The 26,403-nt window shown below is 36.5% G+C and overlaps 1 protein-coding gene across 2 annotated transcripts in view; it reads right to left on the reverse strand.

The window, feature by feature from the left end:
- HERPUD2 (HERPUD family member 2) overlaps positions 1 to 26,403 on the reverse strand; it is a 42,284-nt gene that overhangs the window by 13,317 nt on the left and 2,564 nt on the right. Inside the window, exons 3-5 of one of the 2 annotated variants that reach the window (XM_004418831.3) lie at positions 11,772 to 11,849; positions 8,751 to 8,864; positions 5,858 to 6,012 (exon numbers count right to left, since the gene is read on the reverse strand). In XM_004418831.3, the coding sequence (XP_004418888.1) occupies positions 5,858 to 6,012; positions 8,751 to 8,864; positions 11,772 to 11,849 (347 nt within the window). The remainder of the gene's footprint in view (positions 1 to 5,857; positions 6,013 to 8,750; positions 8,865 to 11,771; positions 11,850 to 26,403) is intronic. The other variant, XM_087429506.1, reaches the window with a different exon arrangement.

Raw genomic sequence — 26,403 nt, forward strand, 5'->3', positions numbered from 1 at the left:
AGGACATAATTCATTTTCCTGTCTTCAGTACCTGATGTACAGAAAATTCTAATGTAAACTTTTACTGAATAAAGTCACAAGATCCTCACATAAACAGATTTGCTTACTCAGTCACCAATACTTAAAATGTGACCAGTAGATATGACTAGAGAAAAGTTTTAAATGGGAGAGCAGAGGGGAGAGAACCATCATTATAAATGAAGTCAAAATACAAATGACAACCTAGGAAAAAATACTGAAACAAATGATAGACAAAATGGAGAGTCACTTCAACAAGACTGTTAAGAACACAGCCTTTCAAGTCAGACACGGATTTGAATTCTAATTCTGCTACTGCCCACTTGTGAACCCAGGCAAGCTACATAACCTTTAAGCCTCCTTCTACTCATCCATAAAATGGGAGAAAATAGCACCTAGACCACAGAGTTGATATAAAATTCAATGAAATTAAGCATGCATAAGTGCTTAATACAATGCCTAGCTTGTGCTAAGTGCTCAGTAAGAATTAATCATTAATATCCTTTAGAGAAAGAACTGTCACAAATGAATTTTTAAAAATACCAACATGCCCAATAAGCATTTCACAAAACAAAAAGAATGTCTCTTTATGACATCTCAAATTAAAACAAGGACATTCCAATTTATCACACTGGCAAGTATATATGTGTAAAGTTATGGGGAATCGGGCTCTTTAATAACAATTGTTATCGGGAGAGTAAACTGGTACAACTTTATCACAATTTTGCAATAGTCTTTAAGAGCCTCAAAAAGTCTTAAAAACACTTTGACTCAGGAATGCCCCTTCTCACAACTTATTCTAAAAGATTAACTGCTGATATGTAAGCACACTTCAGAATGTTGATCATGGTGATGTTTAGTGGAAAAAATAATTAAACCACCCAAACGTTTATGATAGAAGATTGCCCCAATTCTTGACTCTTCTATAACAGAATTACACATGTGCACTCTTTGCCATACAGTGGCAGAGCTGGCTTGTGCCAGCTCATACTTGCTCAAAGAGCTAATTGCTCAAGTTTAGGAATTTTGCGAGCCAATCCTTGGTATCTTAAAATCAGCCATGGTGAAAGTATTTAACACCAGAGAAATCAGCAAATGCTACAAATCAGCTTTATTTTTTTCCCCTGGAAAAGCCAGTTGTTAAGCATTTACCAACACAGCACTGGTAATACAGCAATACCTCCCATCCACTGGTGTTGAGTGTGGCCATGTGACTTGTTTTGGCCATGGAATGTTAGTGAATGTGACATGTCCAGAGGTTTTAAATGTGCTCAGTGGTTAGCTTCCCCTCTTGCATTTCTGTCATTTGTCATAAGAAGAACACATCCTAGGGAACAACTGGTCCAAAGAGAATGAGAAACATGAAACAGACCTGAACTCAACCGACAGCCTGAAGCAGAGCTGTCCCAAGTGACTAAAAGACCAGTGAGCAAGAAAAATAAAGTGTGTTGTTTGTAAGACACTGAGATTTTGAGGTCATTACGCAGTAAAACCAACTAAATACATTCTTTGATAAAGGAGTGAACAAATTGATATATCCATATAATGAAAAATCATACAGACTTTTTTTCTTCAATATATGGACATCAGATGCTAAGATGTGGAGAGATCAAGCTGGGAAGATGAAATGTTCTGGGTGCAAAGAAGTCTCTTTGGAAAGAACGGGCTTTGAACTGGGTGGTGCATAAGGAGAACATGATTTGACAAGATGCTGGGCAAAGGCTATTTCAAAAAAGAAGTGGGTGTGGGGCCGGCCTGCTGGCCTAGTGGTTGAGCTCGCGTGCTCACTTCAGCGGCCAGGAGTTGGCAGGTTCGGATCCCACAAGCACTGCTTATCAAGCCATGCTGTGGCAGCATCCCATATAAAGTAGAGGAAGACGGGCACGGATGTTAGCCCAGGGCCGATCTTGCTCAGCAACAAAGAGGAGGATTGGCACCGGATGTTAGCTCAGGACTAATCCTCCTCACCAAGAAAAAAAAAAAAAAAAGAAGTGGGTGAGAGGAAGACTAAGGAGTGGGCAACCAGGATGTTAAACTAAGGCATTAATGGAATATAAGAAACGAGAAAATTGTACTTCTTGGATCTTCTCTCAGGGGGAGAACTACAGATGCTTGGAAGGAATATTTTGATAAGCTGCTTGGGGTGGTAGGAAGGGGATTAAGGGCTTTTTAAGTATGTTCATGTTCAAATAACAATACTTGGTCTTTGAACTTCTGGTTAGCTGCAGGGCTTTTATTTTGCTAATGGGCACTGCCTCTAGTGGTCCTCCTCCTCATTCCTCATCCCCACCCCCAACTCCATTCCAGAGCTCAATCACCCCAAATAAATGTTGAACAAATGTCTAAAGAATATTGGTGTGAACATGACAGCCCACCCAGAGTGCCACGGGTCTCAATCTGGCCAAAGTAGGGGAGCTCAGACAGTATGTGGGGGAACAGGAGGGTTGTTTGTGGTAGAGAAAACTATTTACAAAGAAGAGACAGATACACTGGGCAGCACGGCTTGCTAGAGAGAGCACAATTATTTGCAAGCAAAATACCTGGACTCCAATCCCAGCTCTGCCACTAACTACCGATATAATCTTGAGTAAATCAAGAATATGGATGGCCCTGGACATATTTAAATCAGGCTCCCCTGATTTAAAACCAAACATTATTCATCTAATAATAGATTCCCTAAGTGAAGGTGAAATATCTTCAATGATTTTATTGCTCATCATTTTAATACTCATTTTTGGCAAAATAAACACTATTTCAGATTTTTCTAATCTGTTTAATATACTGCTAAGAGCTGAATGCCTTTGTCTCTCTTGTCTGTTGATTTCCTCAACAGCCTAGTTTAGAAAAATTATAGAAAAATTATTAATCTTTTCCCAAGATACGTATGATCTTATTCTGAAGACCTGCAACCTTATAAGCTTCATTTTTTTATTACAAAATACATTTACTATAAGTATAAGAAAGACTTAAAAATCTTATTGTCCAGAGATAACCATTATTAACATGTCATTATATATTCTTCCAGGTTTATTATATGCATAATACTCTCACTTTCCACCACTACTACCAAATAAAATAAGTAAAATCACTACAGAAATTGAGAGGGACTGAACTGTCTTACTCTACAAAAAAGACAGGAAATGAATCACTGTCATAAGATAGAAAGTGTTTTAAGCTATTATTCCATAATGTAAACCCTGAGAACATTGCATTCTACAAATAACTAAGTTTTGGTTTGTAGTAATCATTTTCTGAAAACAAAAATAGTTTCATATGTGCTTTATAAAAGTCTACAATCAGCCTCATCTAAACACTTATTTTTAGAGGAAAAGCTTCACATTCAAGAAATATGAGACAAATGAATTTTCTTTTGCTATAAACTCAGCTTTGTTTTTCTACATTAAGAATTGAATTAAGTTTAAAGTTTTAAGTAAAAAGTACCTGAATGTTTATTCCATCCTGTTTAGCATAGCAGTCAATGGCTACTCCTTGGTTATATCACTTACAGTACCATTCTGGGGTCCCGGCCATTTCCTTATTTCCAGCCTCACCATCACGGATCTGGAGCACTGCCACACACTACAGTCCCACAGTATGAGATGTAACACAAAACAATTATCACTACCTACTACTCATGTTTCCTTTACTTCAAAAGTAACAACAGCACCCCAGTAAAGTACTCTGGTTTCAGACATAACCCAGGTCCAAACCGTATTCTCTAAGATCCTACTCTCTGAGCTGTCTGAAAGATCTGCTGTGGCTGTTGGCTACATTTTCCCCTGGAACTGCCTAACCCAAGAGGCATGCTGCTATTGCTAAATATAAGGTAGCCATAGCAAGCTTCTTGAGTAAACTCCCCTAACAAAGACTCTGGATAAAATGCAATGTTTAGCATATCTGTATAAGACACCACAGTGTTACCCTACCTCAGTTGTTACCAAGCCTGGCTGATCAGAAACACCTGTGGAACTTTTTGAACCCAGATTACTGGGCCCTTTACTCTTCTAAGAACATCCTCACTCACCCATCTGCTCCCCAGAAGACCAATTTAAGTCGCTATATAGTGAGATTGAGAAAAACAAATTTTTTTTAATTACCTAGATCCTTGCTACTCCAAGTGTGGCCTAAGCATCAGAAGCATCAGTATCACCTGGGAGCTTGCTGGAAATGCAGAATCTCGGGCCCCATTAGACCTACTGAATCAGAACCTACATCTTAACAAGATCCCCAGGTGATTACACGAACATTAAAGACTGAAAAGCACTGCCCTAGATGATTCTGATATATGACCAGCCTTCAAAAGCACTGCTCTACTTAACCCTCTAATCCTCAAAATATATAACCGCGAATATGAATAAATTTCAAATGTACTTTGATTACTGCAGAGTGGCTACCACAAAAGTCAAGAGTAACAGATTTTTTCGAAAGCCCAGAAATAAACCCACACATCTATGGACAGCTAATCTTTGACAAAGGAGCCAAGAACATACAATGGGGAAAAGAAAGTCTCTTCAACGAATGGTGTTGGGAAAACTGGATAGCCACATGCAAAAAAATGAAAGTAGACCCTCACCTTACACCATACACAAAAATTAACTCCAAATGGATTAAAGACGTGAATGTAAGACCTGAAACTGTGAAACTTCTAGAAGAAAACATAGGCAGTACGCTCTTTGACATCGGTCTTAGCAACATCTTTTCAAACACCATGTCTGACCGGGCAAGAGAAACAACAGAAAAAATAAACAAATGGGACTACATCAAACTAAAAAGCTTCTGCACAGCAAAGGAAACCATCAACAAAACAAAAAGACAACCTAACAATTGGGAGAAGATATTTGCAAACCATACATCTGATAAGGGCTTAATCTCCAAAATATATCAAGAACTCATGCATCTCAACAACAAAAAAACTACCAACCCAATTAAAAAATGGGCAAAAGACCTGAACAGACATTTCTCCAAAGAAGATATACAGATGGCCAACAGACACATGAAAAGATGTTCAAAATCACTAACTATCAGGGAAATGCAAATTGAAACTACAATGAGATATCACCTCACGCCCATCAGAATGGCTATAATTAACAAGACAGGAAACAACATGTGTTGGAGAGGATGTAGAGAGAAGGGAACTCTCATACACTGCTGGTGGGAGTGCAAACTGGTACAGCCACTATGGAAAACAGTATGGAGATTCCTCAAAAAATCAAGGATAGAACTACCATATGATCCAGCTATTCCACTCTTGGGTATTTATCCAAAGAACTTGAAAACACCAATTTGTAAAGGTACATGCACCCCTGTGTTCATTGCAGCGTTATTCACAATAGCCAAGACTTGGAAGCAACCTAAGTGCCCATCAAGGGATGAATGGATAAAGAAGATGTGGTATATATACACAATGGAATACTACTCAGCCATAAGAAACAATGAAATCCAGGCATTTGTAACAACGTGGATGGACATTGAGGGTATAATGCAAAGTGAAATAAGTCAGAGGGAGAAGGTCAAATACCATATGATTTCCTTCATTAAGTAGAAGATAATAACAACAATACACAAACACATAGGGACAGAGATTGGATTGGTGGTTACCAGACGGGAAGGGGGGAGGGAGGAGGGTGAAAGGGATAATTCGGTATATGTGTGTGGTGATGGGTTGTAATTAGTATTTTGGTGGTGAACATGATGTAATCTATGCAGAAATAGAAGTATAACGATGTACACCTGAAATTTTTACGTTATAAACCAACGTTACTGCAATAAACAAAAAATTAAAAAAAAAAAAAGAGTAACAGATTTTTAAGAGGCCCACAGCTACCACGATTTCACTCACCCTTGCATTACATATGGGAACTGATGACTCTGTGCTGGATCAGTTTGTGCTTGTGGAAGGGTACGTTGCCTCAATCCTTCTGAGGAAGAACTGGCAGCTAAGGACAAGGTTTCTTGACTGGATGATGGAGTTGTTGATCCTGACTGATCTGAACTCTAAAAACAAAAATGTAATTATTTTTTCAAGGAAATTTAATTCATTACAATATGAGATTATAGACACACTGCTAATAATGTATTTATGAAATTCCTCAGCAAAGAGTGAATTTTAGAAAGTTACTGATTTGAATCTTGTGCCCAGCATAACAGGTAGGCATTTTAATTCTGATGAGATTAAGAGTTCAGAAAATCAAAATCAGTTAATTATACAACAGTCCATTTCTCAACTAGAAAAGGCTGAGTAGTAGAGTAATTGTACAGTCATACGTCACTTAAAGACAGGGATAAGTTCTGAGAAATGCGTCATTAGGCGATTTCGTCGTGCGAAAGAGTGTACTTACACAAACCAAGAGACTATAGCCTACTACACACCTAGGTTATACGGTACTAACTGTATGGGACCACCATTGTACATGCGGTCCGTTGCTGACAGTAATGTCGTTATGCAGCACCTAACTGTATACAAAAAAAATAGCATACAAAATTGTGAGGATTAAATTAATGCATGCAAAACTCTTTTCATGATGCCTAACACATTGGAAGTGCTCAATAAATGGTACTAATTACTGTATCATTTAAACAGTTACTATGTGCCAGGTACTGTATAACACGCTACTGGTAACACATTGGTTTAAAACAATGAGGAACGTGTTAGAAATCAGAAAATCTAGGATCTGATATTATCTCCGACATTAACAAGGAACATAACCTTAAAATGTCACCTAACCTCCTGAGTCTCAGTTTCCCTACAAAAAAAATGAGATTAAACTAGATTTTTAAGATTCCTTTCACTTCTAAAATTCTATTCATTTATAAACACCACCAAAAAATATTTTTTACAAAATGAACAAGATATCAATAAGGATTTTAAAATTCTCATTCTCCAGTGATGTCAGTAACTCACAGATTCAATAACCTTAAACAGTATAACCCCTTAAAGACCACCTCAATTTGTTGCTGTTTGAAAATAGTTTGTCGAGTGTTTTATGTATGTAAATTTAAAACACAATTACATTTTATATAAATTATAGTTTTCCCACTTCATCTAAGTACAATATAATTTTAACATCCTTCTAAGTTTGTTGAAATTGTATCTTGCCTTCCTATTGACGTGTTTTTTCATGTCTACCTTCCTAAGTCTTGCTATGTAAAAAGTCCCAAGGACACTGTTCTTTTGCAAAACTAATAAAAGCTTTCTTTAAGATGTTACTCCACATAAAACAGATATCAAATATCTTACTAGGGAGTCTGCTTCTTAAGGACATAAACTGGGAAGGACTTCTTTTGTGGCAAGATAGCTCATTAAATGGACCATCATAATATGGTGTTCATTAAAAAATTAATAGAAGAAAGGCCTAGCTATTTGGCAGTATAGCCTAATTTCTCTACAACTAATGATTTCTGATCCTATTAGATAACTCTTTCATGACTAGATTTTTAAGATTTTTTTCAAGTCCCACTGAAATTTCTCAGCCATAAAAAATTAAGGGGAATTCAACTTAATTTTCCTTTGATACTTTTTAGATTTTCATAACACGCCTTGAAAAAACTGAATATATATACTAATGACATGAAATCATGGCTGAGGAAGCACTAGACAAGTCAGAGGGTTCTTTCTCAACAAAAACTGGAGCAACATAACTGTGTCCAAAGACCATACAGAGAACTCTACGCCAATGTCAATGTTTTGTCCCTTCTTACACAAGACAGGAAACATATAAAAAGACCCTTGGGTTTACTGACAAAACATATTTCAGTTAATGTAAGCTAAATTCTCATGGCTGGTACTAGAAAATACATGCCATTGAGGCCATATTAATTAAATACAGCAACTAGAAGATCTTGTTTCTTAAAGCAGTAGTTAACTAGTATCTACTGGAAGATCTTTCAACATGCTATCACCCCTGCCACTCATCCCCTCCTTAAAGTTTTGGCTAGATTCTTGACAAGAAGGAAAGTAGCACTACAGCACTTAGCACTATAAAAATTCCCCGCCCAAGAAGTTTAAAGCCAGCTTCCACTCACCCAATCCTTTTCTCTCACCTCCAAAGGTGTCATATAAAGCTTTGATGGGAAACTAAAAATAATTTAACGTAAAAGGATTTGGGACAGTGTCTTTCAAATTTATAGAGAATGCCTAAGTTGAAAAGTTCAACTATTAAAAAAAAATATCCAAAACAATTTTAGGCAGATGGAAAAATAAGGAGGGAGAAATGAATACCCAAGTATGAAAAAGCTGAGTACATTAAGTAATTTTTCCTCTTGCAGTTAGAATGTATGCCCAAACCTACTCATTTTAAAAAAGAAAATTCTTAACCAAGCAATCTACTTCAAGAAGATTTAGCATACTTAAAATTTAAATAATTTAATCCACTTTGAATAAAATATACTATATTAAATACCTTAAATATTTTTGAAACTTTACTGGCTCCAGTAAAGTTATATTATATAACCATATCATAATTCTGCTTTCTGAGTATGTCAGTAATTAAACCCCTGAAGACTGGATCTGTTACTGACCTGCCACACAGCAAATTATAACTCATGGGGAACAGGCTTCAAGGGATAACACTGTATACTGGATCTCTAAAAATGAAGTTTAAATGCCAACTCAAGCTGTTCAAAATACAATCTCACAACCCACAAGTTCTAATTGTTCTGTTTTTCCACTTAGTTTTAAGGCAAAAGAGGATAATCAGAAAACTTTAACGCTTACTCCTCCCATAACAACTCACAGAATTGCTGCTGGATGCCAACGCTTCATGACTCTCTTTACTGGTGCTGGATTTTGGAGAACCGGGAGGAGTCCGAGAAGTACATACTAGATGAACCATATGATACTCATCTTGCTAAAATTAAAGAAGATTGCATTTAAAGGGTAGTATTGGAAAATATATAGTTCAGAAAGTCAGTAGCTAAGCTGAAATACTTAACTTAAAACTTAAGTTCCTTTCTAGCATAGCCATTTTATTAGTAATAAATTATTGTCATTTGAAGGCAAATTTACCATTTTAGCTTTTGGGGCCCTTTTGAATTCAATATTTTCTCCCTGCTTAGAAAATGGTCTAAATACTTAGTAATTCCTATATGAAAAAATGATTACTTTGTATACCAAGGAGTCTTGAAGCAAACAGTGCTATAAAGCTGTGTCAATGCAATCTATTATTTCAATATAAAAACATCTAGCACCTTAATATCAGAGCTGTAATAGTCACATTGAAACTTAGGCCTACAAACTCTGAGTAGTGAAAATAATTCCATTACTTGAGACTTCGCAGCTATAATAAACTCAAATAACTTTACCATAATTTCATTTACCTTAATTTTAGCAAGGTGATGGATAGTTTACTTTTTTAAGTCGAAAACTGCTTTTATCTATAACATTTATACACAGATATAAAGCATATATTTGAACTATATTCTGTAAATATCCCGTGTGTTTCCACAAACTTAAAACTATCACTGAAGGAAAATATTCTAATAATGATTAGGATTGCCATTTTAGCTTAGTGATTTCATGAGTATATTTATACTTAGGCATAAAGCAAGTAAATAAATGGAGAAAGGAAACAATAAAGGAGGGCAGAGAAGAACGAAGGATGGCTCCGGAACTTAAAAAAGAGAAAGAAAAGAAAAAAACAGAGAATGATGAAGGAAGGGGGCAGGAAGAAAAGAAAGGTGCCCAGTTGTGAGAAAGAGATACAAAGCTTCTAGAAACTAAGAATTTATCAACTGCCTACCATAAACCTAGAATCGTGCTTAATTTAAGCAAGAGTCAGCACCTCCCTAAAGAGGCTCATGACATTGTTAAAAGATCAGACTAGCACATTAGAGCACAATTAGAGAAATATATAAAACAGTCTTGTGCACAAAACTGAGAAGCACAAACTACAACTGGTTTAATAATTTGGAGAAAGAAGCTAATGGGGGTCAGAATGTTAGGGAAAGGCATTTCTAGAGATGGCATGACATGAGATACGCCCAGCAAAGTGGGTAGAAGGCACGCCTGATTTATAATGTCCCCTTAGCTTCGGAACACAGAATATTAAAAATCATCCAAGTGTAAGATGTTTATCCTTAGAAACCCAGTTTCAAAGGTCATATTAATCACAATTAACTCATGGTATTCATTCACCTTTGGAAAATGCTTCTGTAAAACATTTTATAACTAAACAGGTAAAGCTAACGGCAGGATTTAACTAAAAACAGTAAAGGGGTACACTGACTTTAACAAAAACAGTTCAAAGATCCATTTAAAATGTAAACATATTGCTCAAAATGTTTTATATAAGGAGAACAACAGTCCTTTGACTGAAGCATTTTTAAGTCTTCTGATCAGAAACCATTTCTGCCAGCAAAAACCTTTTAAAAAGTATTCATGTGCAGACTCTAGTTATCCTTGGGTTAAAATAATAAATAAATCTATATTTCCAAGAGCATATAGCAGAAAGGTTTTTAAGCATAAAAACAGGAAAAAAAAAGTGAACAGGTGGGGCACAGAGGATTTTTAGGGTAGTGAAATTATTCTGTATGATACTATAATATTGGGTACATGTCATTATATTATACATTTGTTAAAACCATAGAATGTACAACACCAAGAGTGAACCCTAATGTAAACTATGGGCTTTGGGTGATAATGATGTGTCAATCTAGGTTCGTCAATCACAACAAATGTACCACTCTAATGTAGAATGTCATTAGTGGGGGAAGCTGTGCATGTGTGGAGGCAGGAGGTATACAGGAAATCTCTGTACCTTCCACTCAATTTTGCTATGAACCTAAAACTGCTCTAAAAAATAGTCTATCAAAAAAAGAGAAAGAGGAAAAAAATCCGCAAATTTCACTCTTTTTGAGAGACAGGTTATTAAACCACTTTGACAAACTAAAACTATACGATTAAAATGAAAATGACAGCAAAAAGTGACACTGGCAAAGCTAAAATGTCAACTATCTAAACAGAAGGAATATACTAGTACAAGCTTTTATAAAGTCTCCCACAGGTGATCATAAACATACAGGAGCAGATATGGACCTTCTAAATCAGATTAGGGATATCCAGAACAATATTAAGAGTTAAGTTCAAGACCTAAGACGACACATAAAAGCTATGTATTCAACTCTGCCACATTCACAAACAAAAAAGCAGCATCTCGAATACAGAAAAGTTCAAAAAGTATAAATTCCACAAATGAACATGAGCTAAAAGCTGCCATTAAAATAACTAGCATTCAAACTGTCAAAAAACTACATTGAAATAGATTTTAGCTCTGAGCACCAGCATGTAAAGTTTGCTAACTGATGGACCAACTGGACTTCCTTCTATTTCCTGTCCTGAAATTAAACTCCCAACCCAAGCAACTTGCATTAAAACGTCATGTAGTTTGGTCAAAGGGGGATTTAAGAAAGGAGACTGTTATCAATGAAAATCCTTCAGCACTACTTGAAGACTCTACTCCTGCACTATTGATAAGTCAATAATGCTTTCTTATACAAGATGACAAATACCAGAACGCAAAATCTATAATCCTATTTCAGATTTAGCTACCACTGGATATACAAAACTGTTAGCTAAACTAATCAGAATCTATCATTACGTTCTTTACTTTCCAATTCATGTTTACCTGTTATGCTACCCAAAGGGTTGATTTTAACTATCTAAAAACTGAACTGGTTGGATATTGATAAAACTTCAGAATATATCTCCTCTCACACTCTGAATGTATCTGGTATCAAACAGTGGTAGAAAAGCTTACTTTTCTGAGAATGTCTTTCAGCTGCAGATGATCGGGAAGCAGTCTGCCCGAATACACCAATCTCTGATCCTTCGTCAACTAAGAAATGGGACAAAGAAAAGAATTCAACTTTTTCTAATTATACAAACTGAAGGTTGGAAATAACATGCCTAAATATGAGGAAAGTAAAATTTCCTTTAGGCACAGATAAGCAGAAAACTGACATAATTTAAAAATTTTGTCTTTCCAAATTTCACTTAAGACATTTAGAGGTCAGCAAATGGTAGCATATCTATTGTAGATACAATAAAATACAGATAATTACCAAATTTCTTGAAAAAACAGGGAAAAAAGGGTAAATTGAAAGTCTGTCTTTTCAGCCATAATGCAATGCATGTGTGACTATCATTAAAAACCTTCTTTCCAGACTATAAATGAGAAAGTGGTTGCCCTTCTTTCAATGGTCAATAATGGGATAAAATTTCAAGATCACCAGAGTTATTTTACATTGTTTCATCAGTATTTTTAATCTAAAAGTATATATAAGATTTATTTTCTTCTTTACTAACATCACGGAGAACAATTCACTGATTTTAATTCAAGAGCCATTTGGATTTAGTTACAGCTTTAGGTAATTATTCTAGTTTTTATTATTCTGCCATTCTCATGAATACTGTTGTACATTTTTCAAAAACACAAGACCAAAGAAAAATCAGCTCAAGTGCATGGAGATTCAGTTGCCATCTCTATATACAACCCAGAATAGGAAATATGTTTTGGTTATCTCTGCCCTATTTTGTACCTATGATAAATCTGCTAAGTGCTCAACACTGCTAGCATTAAAGTATTTAAAATTAAAGCATTTATGTATAGTGCCCATAAGACCTTCTATTTCATAACTGAGAAACAGGAAAATGTTCCTTGAATTCTATTAAAACAATAAAATTTTAGCTATATCAACAACTGTTAAATATGCCAAATCCAAGCAACTATAACAATTTTCAAACAGACTACATATTCAACGTGGCTACTAAAAAAGGGTCTTAGATTAGAAATACCATAATAGAAACTGTCATACTGAGTAAGATCTATGGTTCTGGGGTCCTTAGGTACCAAAGATCAAGGGAAAGGTAGTTGTCCTTCCAAGATACTCATCTGTTAGGCATAACCTAGCTTCTCCTGGAAGTACTTTTGAGTGTGCCATCCCTAAAATGCACAAGTGCAAATTCCTGTACATAAGTAACCAAATACAACACAGGAGTGTTTTTTTAAATACATCACAAGTCTTGAAACTTCAATCAATACAAATAAATATTGAGTGGGGCACGAATAGCAAATTGTATAACGTAAGTTAAATGCTAAGTAGATAATGATTGATTTAACCCCCAGATAAAATGAATTATATAATGCTTTATACGTTTCTATAATATACTTATTACTTTAGCCGGAACCTAAAGAAGTTTCTTTGTAAATACTACCGCCATCATAAACTATCATTTTTTCCTCCAGTCCAAACATTTAATAGATACTTCTATGTCATATCATCATCCTGCATAAAGGACATCAGTCTTGTCTTATGAATTCTAATTTTTTTTACTTTACTATGAAAATTCTCAAACATACACAAAGTGGAGAGAATAAAATGAACCTCAAGGTACCATCTTCAAGAACTCCCAAATACCCAGCTTCAACAATTACCAACATTCCGCTATTCTTGTTTCATCTACCCTCCTCTTCCTTTTTCGGCGGGAAGAGAGTTTTAAAGCAAATACCACACTTCATTTCTTTTTCACCTGTAAAAATTAGTATGTATCTGTAACAGGTTTTTTTCCCAAATAACCACAATATTACTACATTCAACAAAATAAATATTAATTCCTTACTACGTAATATCCAGTAGGGTTCAATTTTTCCCACTTGCTCAAAAATGTCTTTTTAGAGACGGTTTGTCTGAATCAGAATCCAAACAAGGATCACACATAGGATTGGGTGTTACGTCTCTTTTAATCTTTTAAGAGTTTTTACTTCTTTTAAATTTTTCCCATGTTATTTATTTGTTGAAAAAAACACGTCGCAGTGTGGATTCAGCCGACTGGTGTCCTCCTGGTATTGTACGGCATGTCCTACATAGTCCCTGTATAACGCAGTTAGATCTAGAAGGTTGATTAGATTCAGGTTCTTTTTTGTTTGACAAGAGAATTTCATAATAATGCTGTGTATTTTCTGTTGCATCACATCATTATCAGCACATGTGGACTGGTTGATCTCCTTTTAGTAATGTTAAGATGGATCAGTGGGTTCAAATGCTGTCAGCTTGATTCACCCCTTAGAAAGTTCCCCACCAATTATTCACTTTATTAATTGCCTAGATCCATTATTTCATTAGGGGTGGAAAAGGATTATTTTCTAGTGCTATAATGCGTTCTGTATTTATTAACTATGATTCTTCTAGAAGAACTTTACCTCATCAACTATTTGGTTACCTAGTCTATACAAGAAAGGCAGCAAAGATGCTCAATTCATTCCCTTTATGAGTTTTCAGAATGAGTGCCCAAGCAGCCTCCAGAAATGACCAATAAGTTTTGGTTTAAGTACCATTATAAGCTTGTGGAATTTTATCTTTTTCAATGTAGTGCCATCTTTTTTTTTTTTCTTTTATCCTCAAATTGCACCATCTTCAGCCAGCAGGAACCCCTTCACGTTGGCTCCTGTGCCATTTTGACATGACCTCTGTAGTCTCTAATAGCTTCCTTGTTTTCAGGCACGGGCCAAGGTTTATCTTCCTGTCCCAGACCTGGAATCAGCCATTGCCCCAAGAGCCTTGATTCTTTTTAATGAGAAATGGTATCTAAAGACCAAAATCTGGGATCTAAGAGTGCTTACTGTTACTTGTCATTATTTCTAAAATTTTTCATTGAGGAAAATATGTACTTTTATTTATTTATTTATTTCGTGAGGCAGATTAGCCCTGAGCTAACATCCGATGCCAATCCTCCTCTTTTTGCCGAGGAAGACTGGCCCTGGGCTAACATCCGTGCCCATCTTCCTCTACTTTATATGGGATGCCACCACAGCAGGGCTTGACAAGCGGTGCACGGGTGCACGCCCGGGATCCGAACCTGCGAACCCCGGGCCGCCTCAGTGAGGCGCGTGCACTTACCCTCTACGCCACTGGGCCGGTCCCGAAAACATGTACTTTTTAGAAAGAGAAACCTAAACCCTGAGTTCATACTGCTATTTCTGATTTAAATTAAATAGTATACAGTTTTTACTTATTTTATTTGTATCTTCTCTCAGCCTGAAAATCTTGCTTGTTAATGACACTAACAAACAAATGCCATTAGCAAATGTACTTATATGCTTTATCCTACTATATATAATCTCAAAATAATAATAACAATATTGAATGAAGTTTAAGATTTCTTGTGGCTTTTTTCTGTCCTTTGATGTATCCTACTAGGGATATACAGTCAAAATACTGTTTCAAAATTACTCGGAATAATTACCCTTGTAGCTATGTCACTACTCTGATACTGTTAAATTGTGTGTTAACATTTAGGAGTTACTTTTTTCTATTTAATTTTTTTTAATTATATATAATATACGTGGCAACAAAGTAAAAATTATAGGACAAGGTACATTCAAAAAGGTTTAGTTTCTGTCCCTGTCCCCTCCCCCTCTATAATTTCGAATTACCCTTCCATCATTTCTTTTTAACAACATAACAAATCTGAATACAAACATACTTGTATTTCCCTTCTTTCCTCACATAAAGTGGTACACTATACTTACTCTTTTGTACCTTGTTTTCTCACTTAATATACCCTGGAGATTACTCCTTAGCAATATCAAGAAGTCTTCCCCATTCTTTTTGACAGAAGCATAATGCTCCATTATATAGCAGTATTACAGTTCATTACTAGATATTTGAGTGTTTCCAGCCTTTTGTTATTACTCATAGTGTCCTTCCTTTATACTCTTCTGTTTATTTCTGCATTCCCCCACAGTATCCTGCAACATGAAAATCGCTAGCGATCCTGCAGTAGGGTAAAAACTTAATTGGAATGGATTCAAGAGGAAAGGAGAAGAGTATGGTTAGACATAGTAAATACATACAACATATAAGGAGTTTTGCACTAAAGACAGGGAAAGAAATAGAGCAACAGCTAGAAGGGAAGTAGAATCAAGAGAGGGTCTTGTTTGTTTTACTGTTTTGTTTTGTTTTTTTAAGAAGTGAGAAATAACATGTCTGTACGCCAACAGGAATAATCCAGTAGAAGGAAAAAATTAATGATGCAGGAGAGAAAAAGAGAGAATTTCAAGAGCAATGTCCTTGAGCAGCTAATAAGCAGTGCAATCTTATGCAGACGAGTTAGACTTATAGAAGAATATGGCAGAGATAGGTGAAGAAATGTTAAGAAACTTCTACAAGATCCCACTACCACTACTCTGTGCCTCAGTTTTCTCATCTGTAAAATGAGGGCAATAATAGTACCTATTTCACAGGGCTGAATTTTCACAACAATGAAAATGCACATAAACCTCTTAGAGTACAACACCTAGTAAATATTCAATGAGCATTTGATGCTAATTTCTAATATCTGCTCCTCTGACATCATGCAGTTTCATGAGGATCTAATGAGAGATTATGTAAAAGTATCAAAAAGTTGTACATCTAACAGCAGACTATGTATGTTCATTATGCATAAGAACATAATTAGGACACTGCTAAATAGGTTTGTTTAAAGTTGCAATGACTATCACTTTTAAGAACTAAAAAAGAAAGCCCTAATCCACATTAGAACAACTTTGAAGCCTCAGTTTAAAATCACATTCATAAATAACACAAGGAAAGCTTTTAATTACTTTTACCTTCTCAACACAGAGAGAAAAATATTTTGATGTTGGTAAAAAGAAGTCCATATCCAAAACATAATTAACTTCAGATGTCTAGTGAAAGGATGTATTGCATGGTAGTGTGAAATAAGTGTTGACCAACTACTTCTCAATGTAAGAAATCTATATATTATCTGCTTTCTGCATGGGTTATCTCTATTTTACTAAGCTGTAATGGTAATGGAATTAATCATATACTTTATCACAAGTATCACTTCTAAACAAGATGGGAAGCAAAAATATGCTAGAAAACTCATTATTTTGGACTACTAATTAAAAAATATATAAAGTGCACTGGCAATCGAACTTAGTTTACTCCCATAATTCTTTAGTAGACAGGTTTAAAACCATTTTTTTCACAGAAACAATACAGATCACTGTCAGTCAAAGAGAGACTTCACATATTCCAGAAGCCCATGCTTGAAAAATTCTGCCATACAAGTTAAACACATTTAGGATGACCACTTAGTTAAAAACACAGGTATTGAAAACTCATGAGAGTCAGCTATAAAGTGATCATTCAGATTATCTATAACAATAATTTTTATATCAAGATAAAAACCCAAAATTAAAGATTTTGAGAACTCTTAGTCCCAAAACTATGAGTCTCAGTTTGAGAAATACATATAAATAATCACTAAGCTTTTAAACTTAATAGCATGTAACCTATTTAGCCCAAAACATAGCTGACTGAAATAGCATACCAGAAGCCCAAATACTGGTCTTCCCTTATCCCCAAGTCCTACATCTTTAAAGCCTATACCCACTGAACAGAAAGGTTGGGCAATGGCTACGCAAGTCCCTCAGCAGGATGAGGAAAAGACCCAACAGCACCCAGTAGAAGGTTCCAACATTTGCAAGAAGAAAAGACCACAGCCTTTACCATTTGTACCTCTGGAAGAGGGATCGAGGTTTAGAAACCCCATTAACAGGCATGCATAGGGGCCAGTCCGGTGGCACAGCACTTAAGAGCGTGAGTGCCACTTCAGTGGCCCAGGGTTTGCAGGTTCAGATCCTGGGTGCACGCTGACCCACCACTTGTCAAGCCATGCTGTCGTGGCATCCCATATAAAGTAGAGGAAGATTGGCACAGATGTCAGCTCAGGGCTAATCTTCCTCACCAAAAAAAAAAAAAAAAAAAGAGCTATGTGTAATAATATTTCATATCACTGGTCATTGTCCCTCGAGGGTCCTTTGCTAAATTTTCCATCCAATTCTGAAAGCTAGGGTTCTTCAGATTAGTTGCAAATTTGTCTCCCCATCCAAGATCTCTCTCTCCCTCAGACCCAGATCCACATATCCAACTGCTTAGTAGGCATTTGACACCTTCAGATGTCTTTTTTTTTTTTTTTTTTGGCGAGGCAGATTCGCTCTGAGCTAACATCTGTTACCAATCTTCCTCTATTTTTGCTTGAGGAGGATTAGCCCTGAGCTAACACCTGTACCAATCTTTCTCTATTTTGTATGTGGGTCACTGCCACAGCATGGCTTGACAAGTGGTGCAGGTCCACGCCCGGGATCCAAACCCACAAACCTGGGCCGCTGAAGTGGAGTGCACCAGATTCAACCACTACGTCACAGGGCTGGCCCCTTCAGATGTCTTAATAGGCAACTCAAAGTCAAAAAACCTACAATGGTTCTCAACTCCCAATTCCCCAAATCCTTCCTCCTAGTTCTTCCTTATCCCATAACAATCTGCCACCAGTTGTTTAAGGCAAAAATCTGGGCATTATCCTCAATTTTTCTTTCTCTCACCTTGCCTCCCATATTTAACCATCAGCAGATCCAACAGACTCTATCTCCAAAAGTCCATTTCAGATCAGTCCATTTCTTTCCATCTTCACTGCCATTACCCTAATCTAAACCATAATCTCTTGCCTGAGCTCCTGCAATAGCTTCATACTTCCATTCTACAGTCAGCAGCTGGAATAATCTTTTAAAAATGTAAATCAACCCTGTCACTCTCTGATGGATTCCCACCACACTGGATTTAATTCTCATTTCTTACCATAGCCAGACAGTCCCAGCAGATCCGGTTTCTCTTTCTCCAATCTCCTCTGATCGTATTCTTTCCTCCTCACTCATCAGCCAAACTGGCATTCACTTAGATCCCCAAATACACCAAGCTCTTTCCCAACTCAGACACTCTATTCTCTCCTAGCTCTTGTAGAGCTATCTCTTAATCATCTTTTAGGTCTTAGCTTTAAAATGACCTCCTCAGAGAGGTTTCCCTGATTTACAAACTTAGAGTATTCCCTTTCACGTACTCTTTTTGTTTCCTTCATAACACAAACCACAATCTGCAGTTATGTTCACGTTTGTTTCCTTAAGTGGAATATGAGTGCCAAGAAGAAAGGGTCCATGTCTGTCTAGTTCATCACTTTGTTCCCAGAGCCTAGCACTGTGCCTGACAGAGTAGATGCTAAATGCCAAGTTGTTAAATGAAGTATTATGAATCCAAAAGTGTTTACACAGATTTGGAAGACACAACTCATTTGAAGTTCATTCTATCAGTTATTTTACATGTAATCATTAAGAATGGAAATGAAATATTTAGTCTAGGAGTCACAATACTAATTTAAAACACTCACTGGTGCTAAATTCACCTGGTTCATCTCTGCAAATGGTACCAATATTAGCAGATTACTATGAAGGAGCAATCATGTGTTAATATCTCAGTATTAACTTTTCTCTAAATTAGTAGTCAACTTCAAATAAACTTTTATCTTTCCATAGCAAGGGAACATCAATTTTCAAAAAAGCAGAATACAGTACTACTACAAATCGCATGGGCACGTCAAAATATATGAAGCAAAAACAAGTATGGACAAGGATGTGAAGAAACTGGAACCTTCATACACTGCTGGTGGGAATGTAAAATGAAACAGCCTCTTTTGGCAGCTCCTCAGAAAGTTAAACATAGTTACCCTATGACTCAATGTATACCCAATTCCATTCCTATGTATATATCAAAGAGAACTGAAAACATATGTCCACGCAAAAACTTGTACAAGAATGTTTGTAGCAGTGTTATTCATAATACCAAAAAGTGGAAACAATTCAAATGTTTATCAATTAATGAAACAAAATGTGATATATAATGTGATATATACATACAATGGAATCTTATCCCGCCATAAAAAGTAATGAAAAACTGACACATGCTATATAACATGGATGAACCTTATAAACATTATGCTAAGTGAAAGTAGCCAGACACAAAAGGTCACATACACTACAATTCCATTTATATGAAATTTCCAGAATAGGCAAATCCATAGAGACAGAAAGTAGAAGCAGTTACCAAGGACTGGGGGAACAGAGAATGGGGAGTGACTACTAGTGGGTATGGAGTTCGTTTTTGGAATGATGAAAATGTTCCAGAATTAGACTGGTAATGACTGCACAAATTGGGAACTACTAAAAACCACTGAGTTGTATAAGTTAAAGGGCAAATTTTTTAGTATGTGAATTATATCTCAATAAAAAGAAACTGTTGCTTTAAATTGAATATTCAGATGCCTTCAGATAATCAGAAGTTTTAAAAGGAAAAGGAATTCTTTAATTTTACTGTGGCTGAAAACAGAGAAAAATAAATTTTCACGTGCCTGAATTAAGAAGATTTGAAAATTTTCTGTCACTAAAAAAATTAACTCTTCAGTTTAACTATCAATGAATGTAATTTAAATATCTGAAAAACCAGTGGTTAGACAAAATAACAAACAACACAATAATCAACTGACTGAATTTTCAACCAGTTATTTGAATTATAAGCTACAGTATCAGGAAAAATACAGATTGAGATCTCAATTCAAATCCAATTTAACTTGTAAAAGTGACACAATTTTATTTATGCAGACCTGCTAATGACAGTATCTTTTACCTTGACTGAAAACCCATTTCTGTATTAGTTAGGGTAAGTAATGCTAGCTGCTATAACACATTCCAAGATCTCAGCAGCTTAACATAATAAAAGTTCATTTTTCTCTTAGTAAAACACTACATGGTACCCTTTAAATATAAGAATTCAGAAGACTCAGTATTGGTAAATCTAAAACAAAGTATTAATTAAATTGTCAATTAAAAGCTTCTATTGTTAAGATATCAGCCACACAGATTAACATATAAATATACTTGACTGTTAACACCACCACCACTTTTCCTGTTGCTCACACCCTACACCCAGTAGTCAGCAAGCCCTATAGGTTTACTACACACTTTCACCACCTCCACTGCTCCTCTACCCTAGACAGCATGGCAGAGGCAGCTAAATTACTACGTTGGAAACATCCTGATGGTACTCTGAGTAGCCCACAGACAGAACTATGCCACTCCAAGTAAAAAGCTGCTTAACCAGCTGGCCCAAAAAACTGCTACCACTTAACAGACATTGCTAAAAACCAAGGACCAAGGTGAGGAAAACTCACCTGCTAGTACAATATGCAAAAATAAATCCCAAACAGGGAAAGATTTTTTTTCTTCCTAAAAGGTTTACATATATTATTATCTAAAGTGTATGACTTTTTAATGTTTAGATATCAAAAACAGATAAAATACTATGCATCCCTAATGAATTTAAAATATTCACAAGAGTCTGACAGATGAGTTTACAAAGTCAACAATACTTCTATATTTCTAGAAAGTCATCTAGTTGGTATCAAAAGATTAAATTTTTTATGTGAAAGACTAAATGGGTCTTTCATAATTATGTATGGCCTAAAAAATCATGTTCTTAATATATCCAACTTCAACATAAACAAATACAGTAAAAGCAATCTTTAACTTACACGTTAGTTCAAAGAACTATACCCAAGTCCTTCAAAGGTAGTAACTATTAGCATACCAGTATTTACATATAGTTCAGTCACAAGTGTCAAACAGGAGCCAGCCCTGATGGCCTAGTGGGTCAAGTTCAGCGCACTCCGCTTCGGCAGCCCAGGTTTGGTTCCCTGGCGCGGAACGACACCACTCAGTCTGTCAGTAGCCAAGCCGTGGCGGTGGCTCACATAGAAGAACTACAAGGACCTACAACAAGGACCTACAACTAGAATATACAACTATGTACTGGGCCCTCAGGGAGCAAAAACGAAAAACAAAAAGAGAGGAAGACTGGCAACAGATGTGAATTAGCTCAGGGTGAAGCTTTCCCAGCCAAAAGCAGCCAGGCCTGGTGGCCTCGTGGTTGAAGTTCAGTGAGCTCTGCTTCGGCAGCCCAGGTTTGGTTCCCGGGCACAGACCCACACCACTCAGTCTGTCAGTAGCCATGTTGTGGTGGCGGCTCACAAAGAAGAACTAGAAGGACTTACAACTATGTACTGGGGCTTTGGGGAGGAAAAACAAAACAAAACAAAAAAACAAGTATCAGATTGTTTTAAAGAGCTAGTTCCCAGGAGGTGCACAAAATATCGTCTCTGTGGGAAATGAATTCTGTGAATTTGTACTGCAACATATCATCTCCCTTCCAATCTCACCAAATTCACCCATCTAAAGCCCCAGGAAATTCAGAAACACTGTAAATGGAAGCATAGTTCACCCACACTGCCTCTAACTCTTAACTCCTTGCAACAACAGTAAGCAAAACAAGCTTAAAGAATAATTTTCTCTTGAACTCCAAAGGGATATTCCCTGATTAGCTGTTTCCACTCACAGGCCATTCACAAATTAGGTATACGTACAACAGAGACTGCCAAAACACACGTCTGCTATGGTTCACACAAATAAGCAGGGATGTGAAGATAGGGCAAAGCAATGTGCTCTGAGGTCTTAAGATACTGTGTTCCCATATTTTCCCTATAACTTATCAAAATAAACAGAAATAACCACACACTAAGCTGACATGCATTAGAACAGTATTAAGGCTATGTTATCCATTCATCTGTAGCCTTTAGATGACAAACCATCTAAACACATATACCTCTTTTAAATTCACTTACTTGTTTTTAATTTGCAAGTATATAACTGAGATGGCCAAGGCCCTAAATGCCTTTTTTCACCTTATTATATACAACCATCATATGTAATGAGAATTGTAATGGCTAAGAGCTGAGGCTTGCGAGTAAGACCAACATGGGTTCAAATTCCGATTCTACTACTTAGAGTTCTACGACCTTGAGCAAAAAACCACAAAGCCACAGTTTCCCCATCTATAAAATAAACCTAATAATAAAACTTACATCATAAGGTGTCTATGAGGAATAAATGAGATAAAACATATAAAGTGCTTAGTAGAATGCCTGGTATACATGGCAACGATTTAGTAAATGGCAGTTTTAAATCAGAGCACCAAATATGACAGTTAAATAAAAGCATTTGAGACCACCAAATCAGCATTTATCATGCAAAGGAGATAAACGTAAAGTTCTAGAAAAGTCGTATTTTAAAAAGCATTGATGCATGATTAAACAAAACATTACCTTCATAGTACTGTTATTTTCCAAAAAAGACATTAGGAAAAGGCTTCAAAGGAGTTAAAACAAACTTTAGTCAGCATTCATTCAAAACTTTTAACTTTTCATCAACCTTCACACTCAATAATACCCTTTGTTCAAAAGGAGTTTTAAAATTTTGAACTAAACTGCTAGGTGACATGAAACCCTCTTAAATGTATGTAGTACTAAAATTTTATAAGACTATAGTCTTATAAAACAAAAATTACTTATGTGTATGGATTATAGCCCCTTTAAATCAACAGTTCTGAGGTAGTTAAGCAAGCAAGTTTTAAAAATGACCTGCCTAAGTAAGGTAACAGGGAATTACAAAAATGAGAGATATAAACCTCAAATTATATTATACAAGCTATTTCCACTGACAATGAAAGTAAGACTTCCATCTGAACTGTAGGCAATTTGGTTATGGAATGTTACAGTCTCAGAATAGAACCTATACAACTGGTTCTATTCCTGTTTTCTTTAATTCTAACGGAATCTCAGAGCAAAGGAACAATTTGAAAGAGCAGCACAACCTCCCTAGCTGAGCAGGAGAGCTAGAAGACCTAAGTAATGCAATTGGCTGCTTCAGCTTAACAGTATGAAGCACCAAGACAGAGGAAGTCTACCTAGAATCGAGGGACATGTTCAACAGGCATTTTGACCCGAAGATTGAAAATTGGGGAGCCAAGGCACACAAGCCCCAGAAAGGCTTGCCTTCAAAACTGAATTCCAGGTAAGCCAGGTCCATCTTAGTTATTGTTTGTGTATGAGAACAGATAGTAAGAAAGAGAAGATAATGAGAAAGGTGCTTAATTAGATTTAGAGATTCTTATTTTTTAAGTTTTCTCTAGGATAGTCCATTAAGTTCAACTATTTTGATATTTACATCTCTTGTAAATAAGTCTAAACTAGATCAAAGTCTGAAACTACTCAAGTAAAAGTGGACTTCTTGACAGTTATCTTCACCCCCTAGTAGCAATTACCTACTTTTCAGAATAAATATTTCACATTACAGGCCAATTTCAGGATATGAAAATCTAAAGTCGTGAAGTGATGACAAATGTCATATTAGAATATGATTCACAATTATAAATATACACTATCAACACGAACTGGTGCACTTCCCAGTTCCTAAACCTAGTCCTAAACCAATTATCAACAACACCATTCCAAGTTAAACAAAACTCCAAAAGAGCTCAAATCCACATGTGAGGTTTTTAACGATGACTTTGTAAACTTCTGCATAATTATGGCAACTTCCTTACTTCCTAACTGGAAAACACCTTTCCCTTCATAGCCCATTATGGATCTATAATCTTTTTATGTAGTACTATATAAGTACTAAGTAATATAGTAATAAAAAGCATTTAGAATCATCAGTGCAACATTAACTCTGAAAGAATAATTAAAAAAAAAAAAGAAGCTATCATCTCGTCTGCTTAAAACTGTTATCTGGGCTGGCCCGGTGGCTTAGCGGTTAAGTGCTCGCGCTCTGCTACTGGCGGCCCGGGGTTCGAATCCCAGGCGCACACCGATGCACCGCTTCTCCGGCCATGCTGAGGCCGCGTCCCACATACAGCAACTAGAAGGATGTGCAACTATGACATACAACTATCTACTGGGGCTTTGGGGGAAAAAAAAAGGAGGAGGATTGGCAATAGATGTTAGCTCAGAGCCGGTCTTCCTCAGCAAAAAAAAAAGAGGAGGATTAGCTCAGATGTTAGCTCAGGGCTTATCTCCCTCACAAAAAAAAAAAAAACTGTTATCAACTCTTAAGAAAAATGTCCCTGTGAATCTTTTCTTAAAACGGCTACGCATTCCCTTAACCAACTCCAGAGCTGACCATTCCCTCCCTGTGCCCCTACAGCACTCAGTACATCCCTCTTGTATAACACTAGTCACATAATATTACAGTTATTTACTTACATGTCTATATCCCCCACTAGACCTGAGCTTCCTAAGAGCAAAGGACTCTTTATCATCACTTTCATGCTTAGCACAGACATTCAAATGCCAGGTCAATAAAATCCTAAATAAATAAACAAATGAAGCCCAAGAAGTATGCTTGGGCAGGGGGGGGTTGTTGTGGGTTTATTGAGGGAGAGGGAGTTGTACTTAAAATACCCACACAGAGAACATCTGTATTTGGTCAAGTCAATACCTGACTATAAAGCTAGAATCTTGTGATTTTACACCATTGCAGAGTTTAGCCAGAATTCCGTTAACAGTATGTGGACACAGGACCTATCCTTGTAGAGACTCTAAAAGGACAACTTCAAATCTCCATTCTTCTCCCTCCAGCACCTCCCATTTATTTTCCTAGAAGCCACTGCCCACAGGGACCAAGGCCCTCCACCTATCCCTGACACACCAGACCCAATCAGGGCAGCGCTGACCAGAGCCATCAACTTTTCTACTTCTTACTGGGGGACACCTGCTTGTACAAGGCACTGGAACCCTACTCTGCTTCCAAGTCCACTCACCTCCACCAGGCAGATGTGCAAGGAATCAGGCATAAGAAATGATCTCTGTTAAACGTCAAACAGCACTTGAGACACTTAAACACAGAATCTACCTTAGGCAGTCATTGTGGGTGGTCATAAAGAACCTCAACTTCCTTTATAATATATTAATAATATAATACAGCTTATATTGCAAAATGTTCTCTGTTCTAAATAACAAGCTTACTAAGTAAACTTTTAGGACACCAGTACCTATGTTAAGGACTACCTATGGCTTTGGGGTATCATTAAACAGTTGGTCTGTTCAACAACTATAATACTTCAAATCAATTCTCACATGATAAGTTAGGATGTAAGCCTGTCACATCTAATAACCATACATACAAAGTTTTCAGTGATGTTCAATGAAAATAAACACATGTACCCCACCCCAAGGTGCACCCACTCTCATTAACCTAGAAATAAGCTTCAGATATTACAGTTCACTTGGAGAAGACTTGCTGCAGGAGAAAAAAAGTCAGGTTTGTCACAAGGTTAGGTCATTAATAGGCTGCATATTATTTGATACAGCCTCCAAAAGCGTCTCCTTTGTGTATAAGAAGCAGGCAGGTTAGGAAGGCGAGGTGTAGGGAAGTTTGCAACTTATCTGCCCTCGAGCAGCTGACTGATCCACGTGGGCACTGACAGCCCTCCACTGGAGATTAGCACTATCAGGGCAGAGCTCCTGCCAAAAGCAGGCTTTTCCTGGGTGCAGAGAAGGTAAACGGGTTTCACACTCCTCTTAGATACTTTTTAAAAAAGAAGTTTCAGAAAAGTGAAACTCTTGGTCTATCACAGTGCAAACCAAGTCTCTTTTGGTTTAATCAC

The sequence above is a fragment of the Ceratotherium simum genome, chromosome 1 (assembly GCF_057802395.1).
Source record: "Ceratotherium simum simum isolate JZ-2026a chromosome 1, ASM5780239v1, whole genome shotgun sequence".
Lineage (NCBI taxonomy): Eukaryota > Metazoa > Chordata > Mammalia > Perissodactyla > Rhinocerotidae > Ceratotherium > Ceratotherium simum.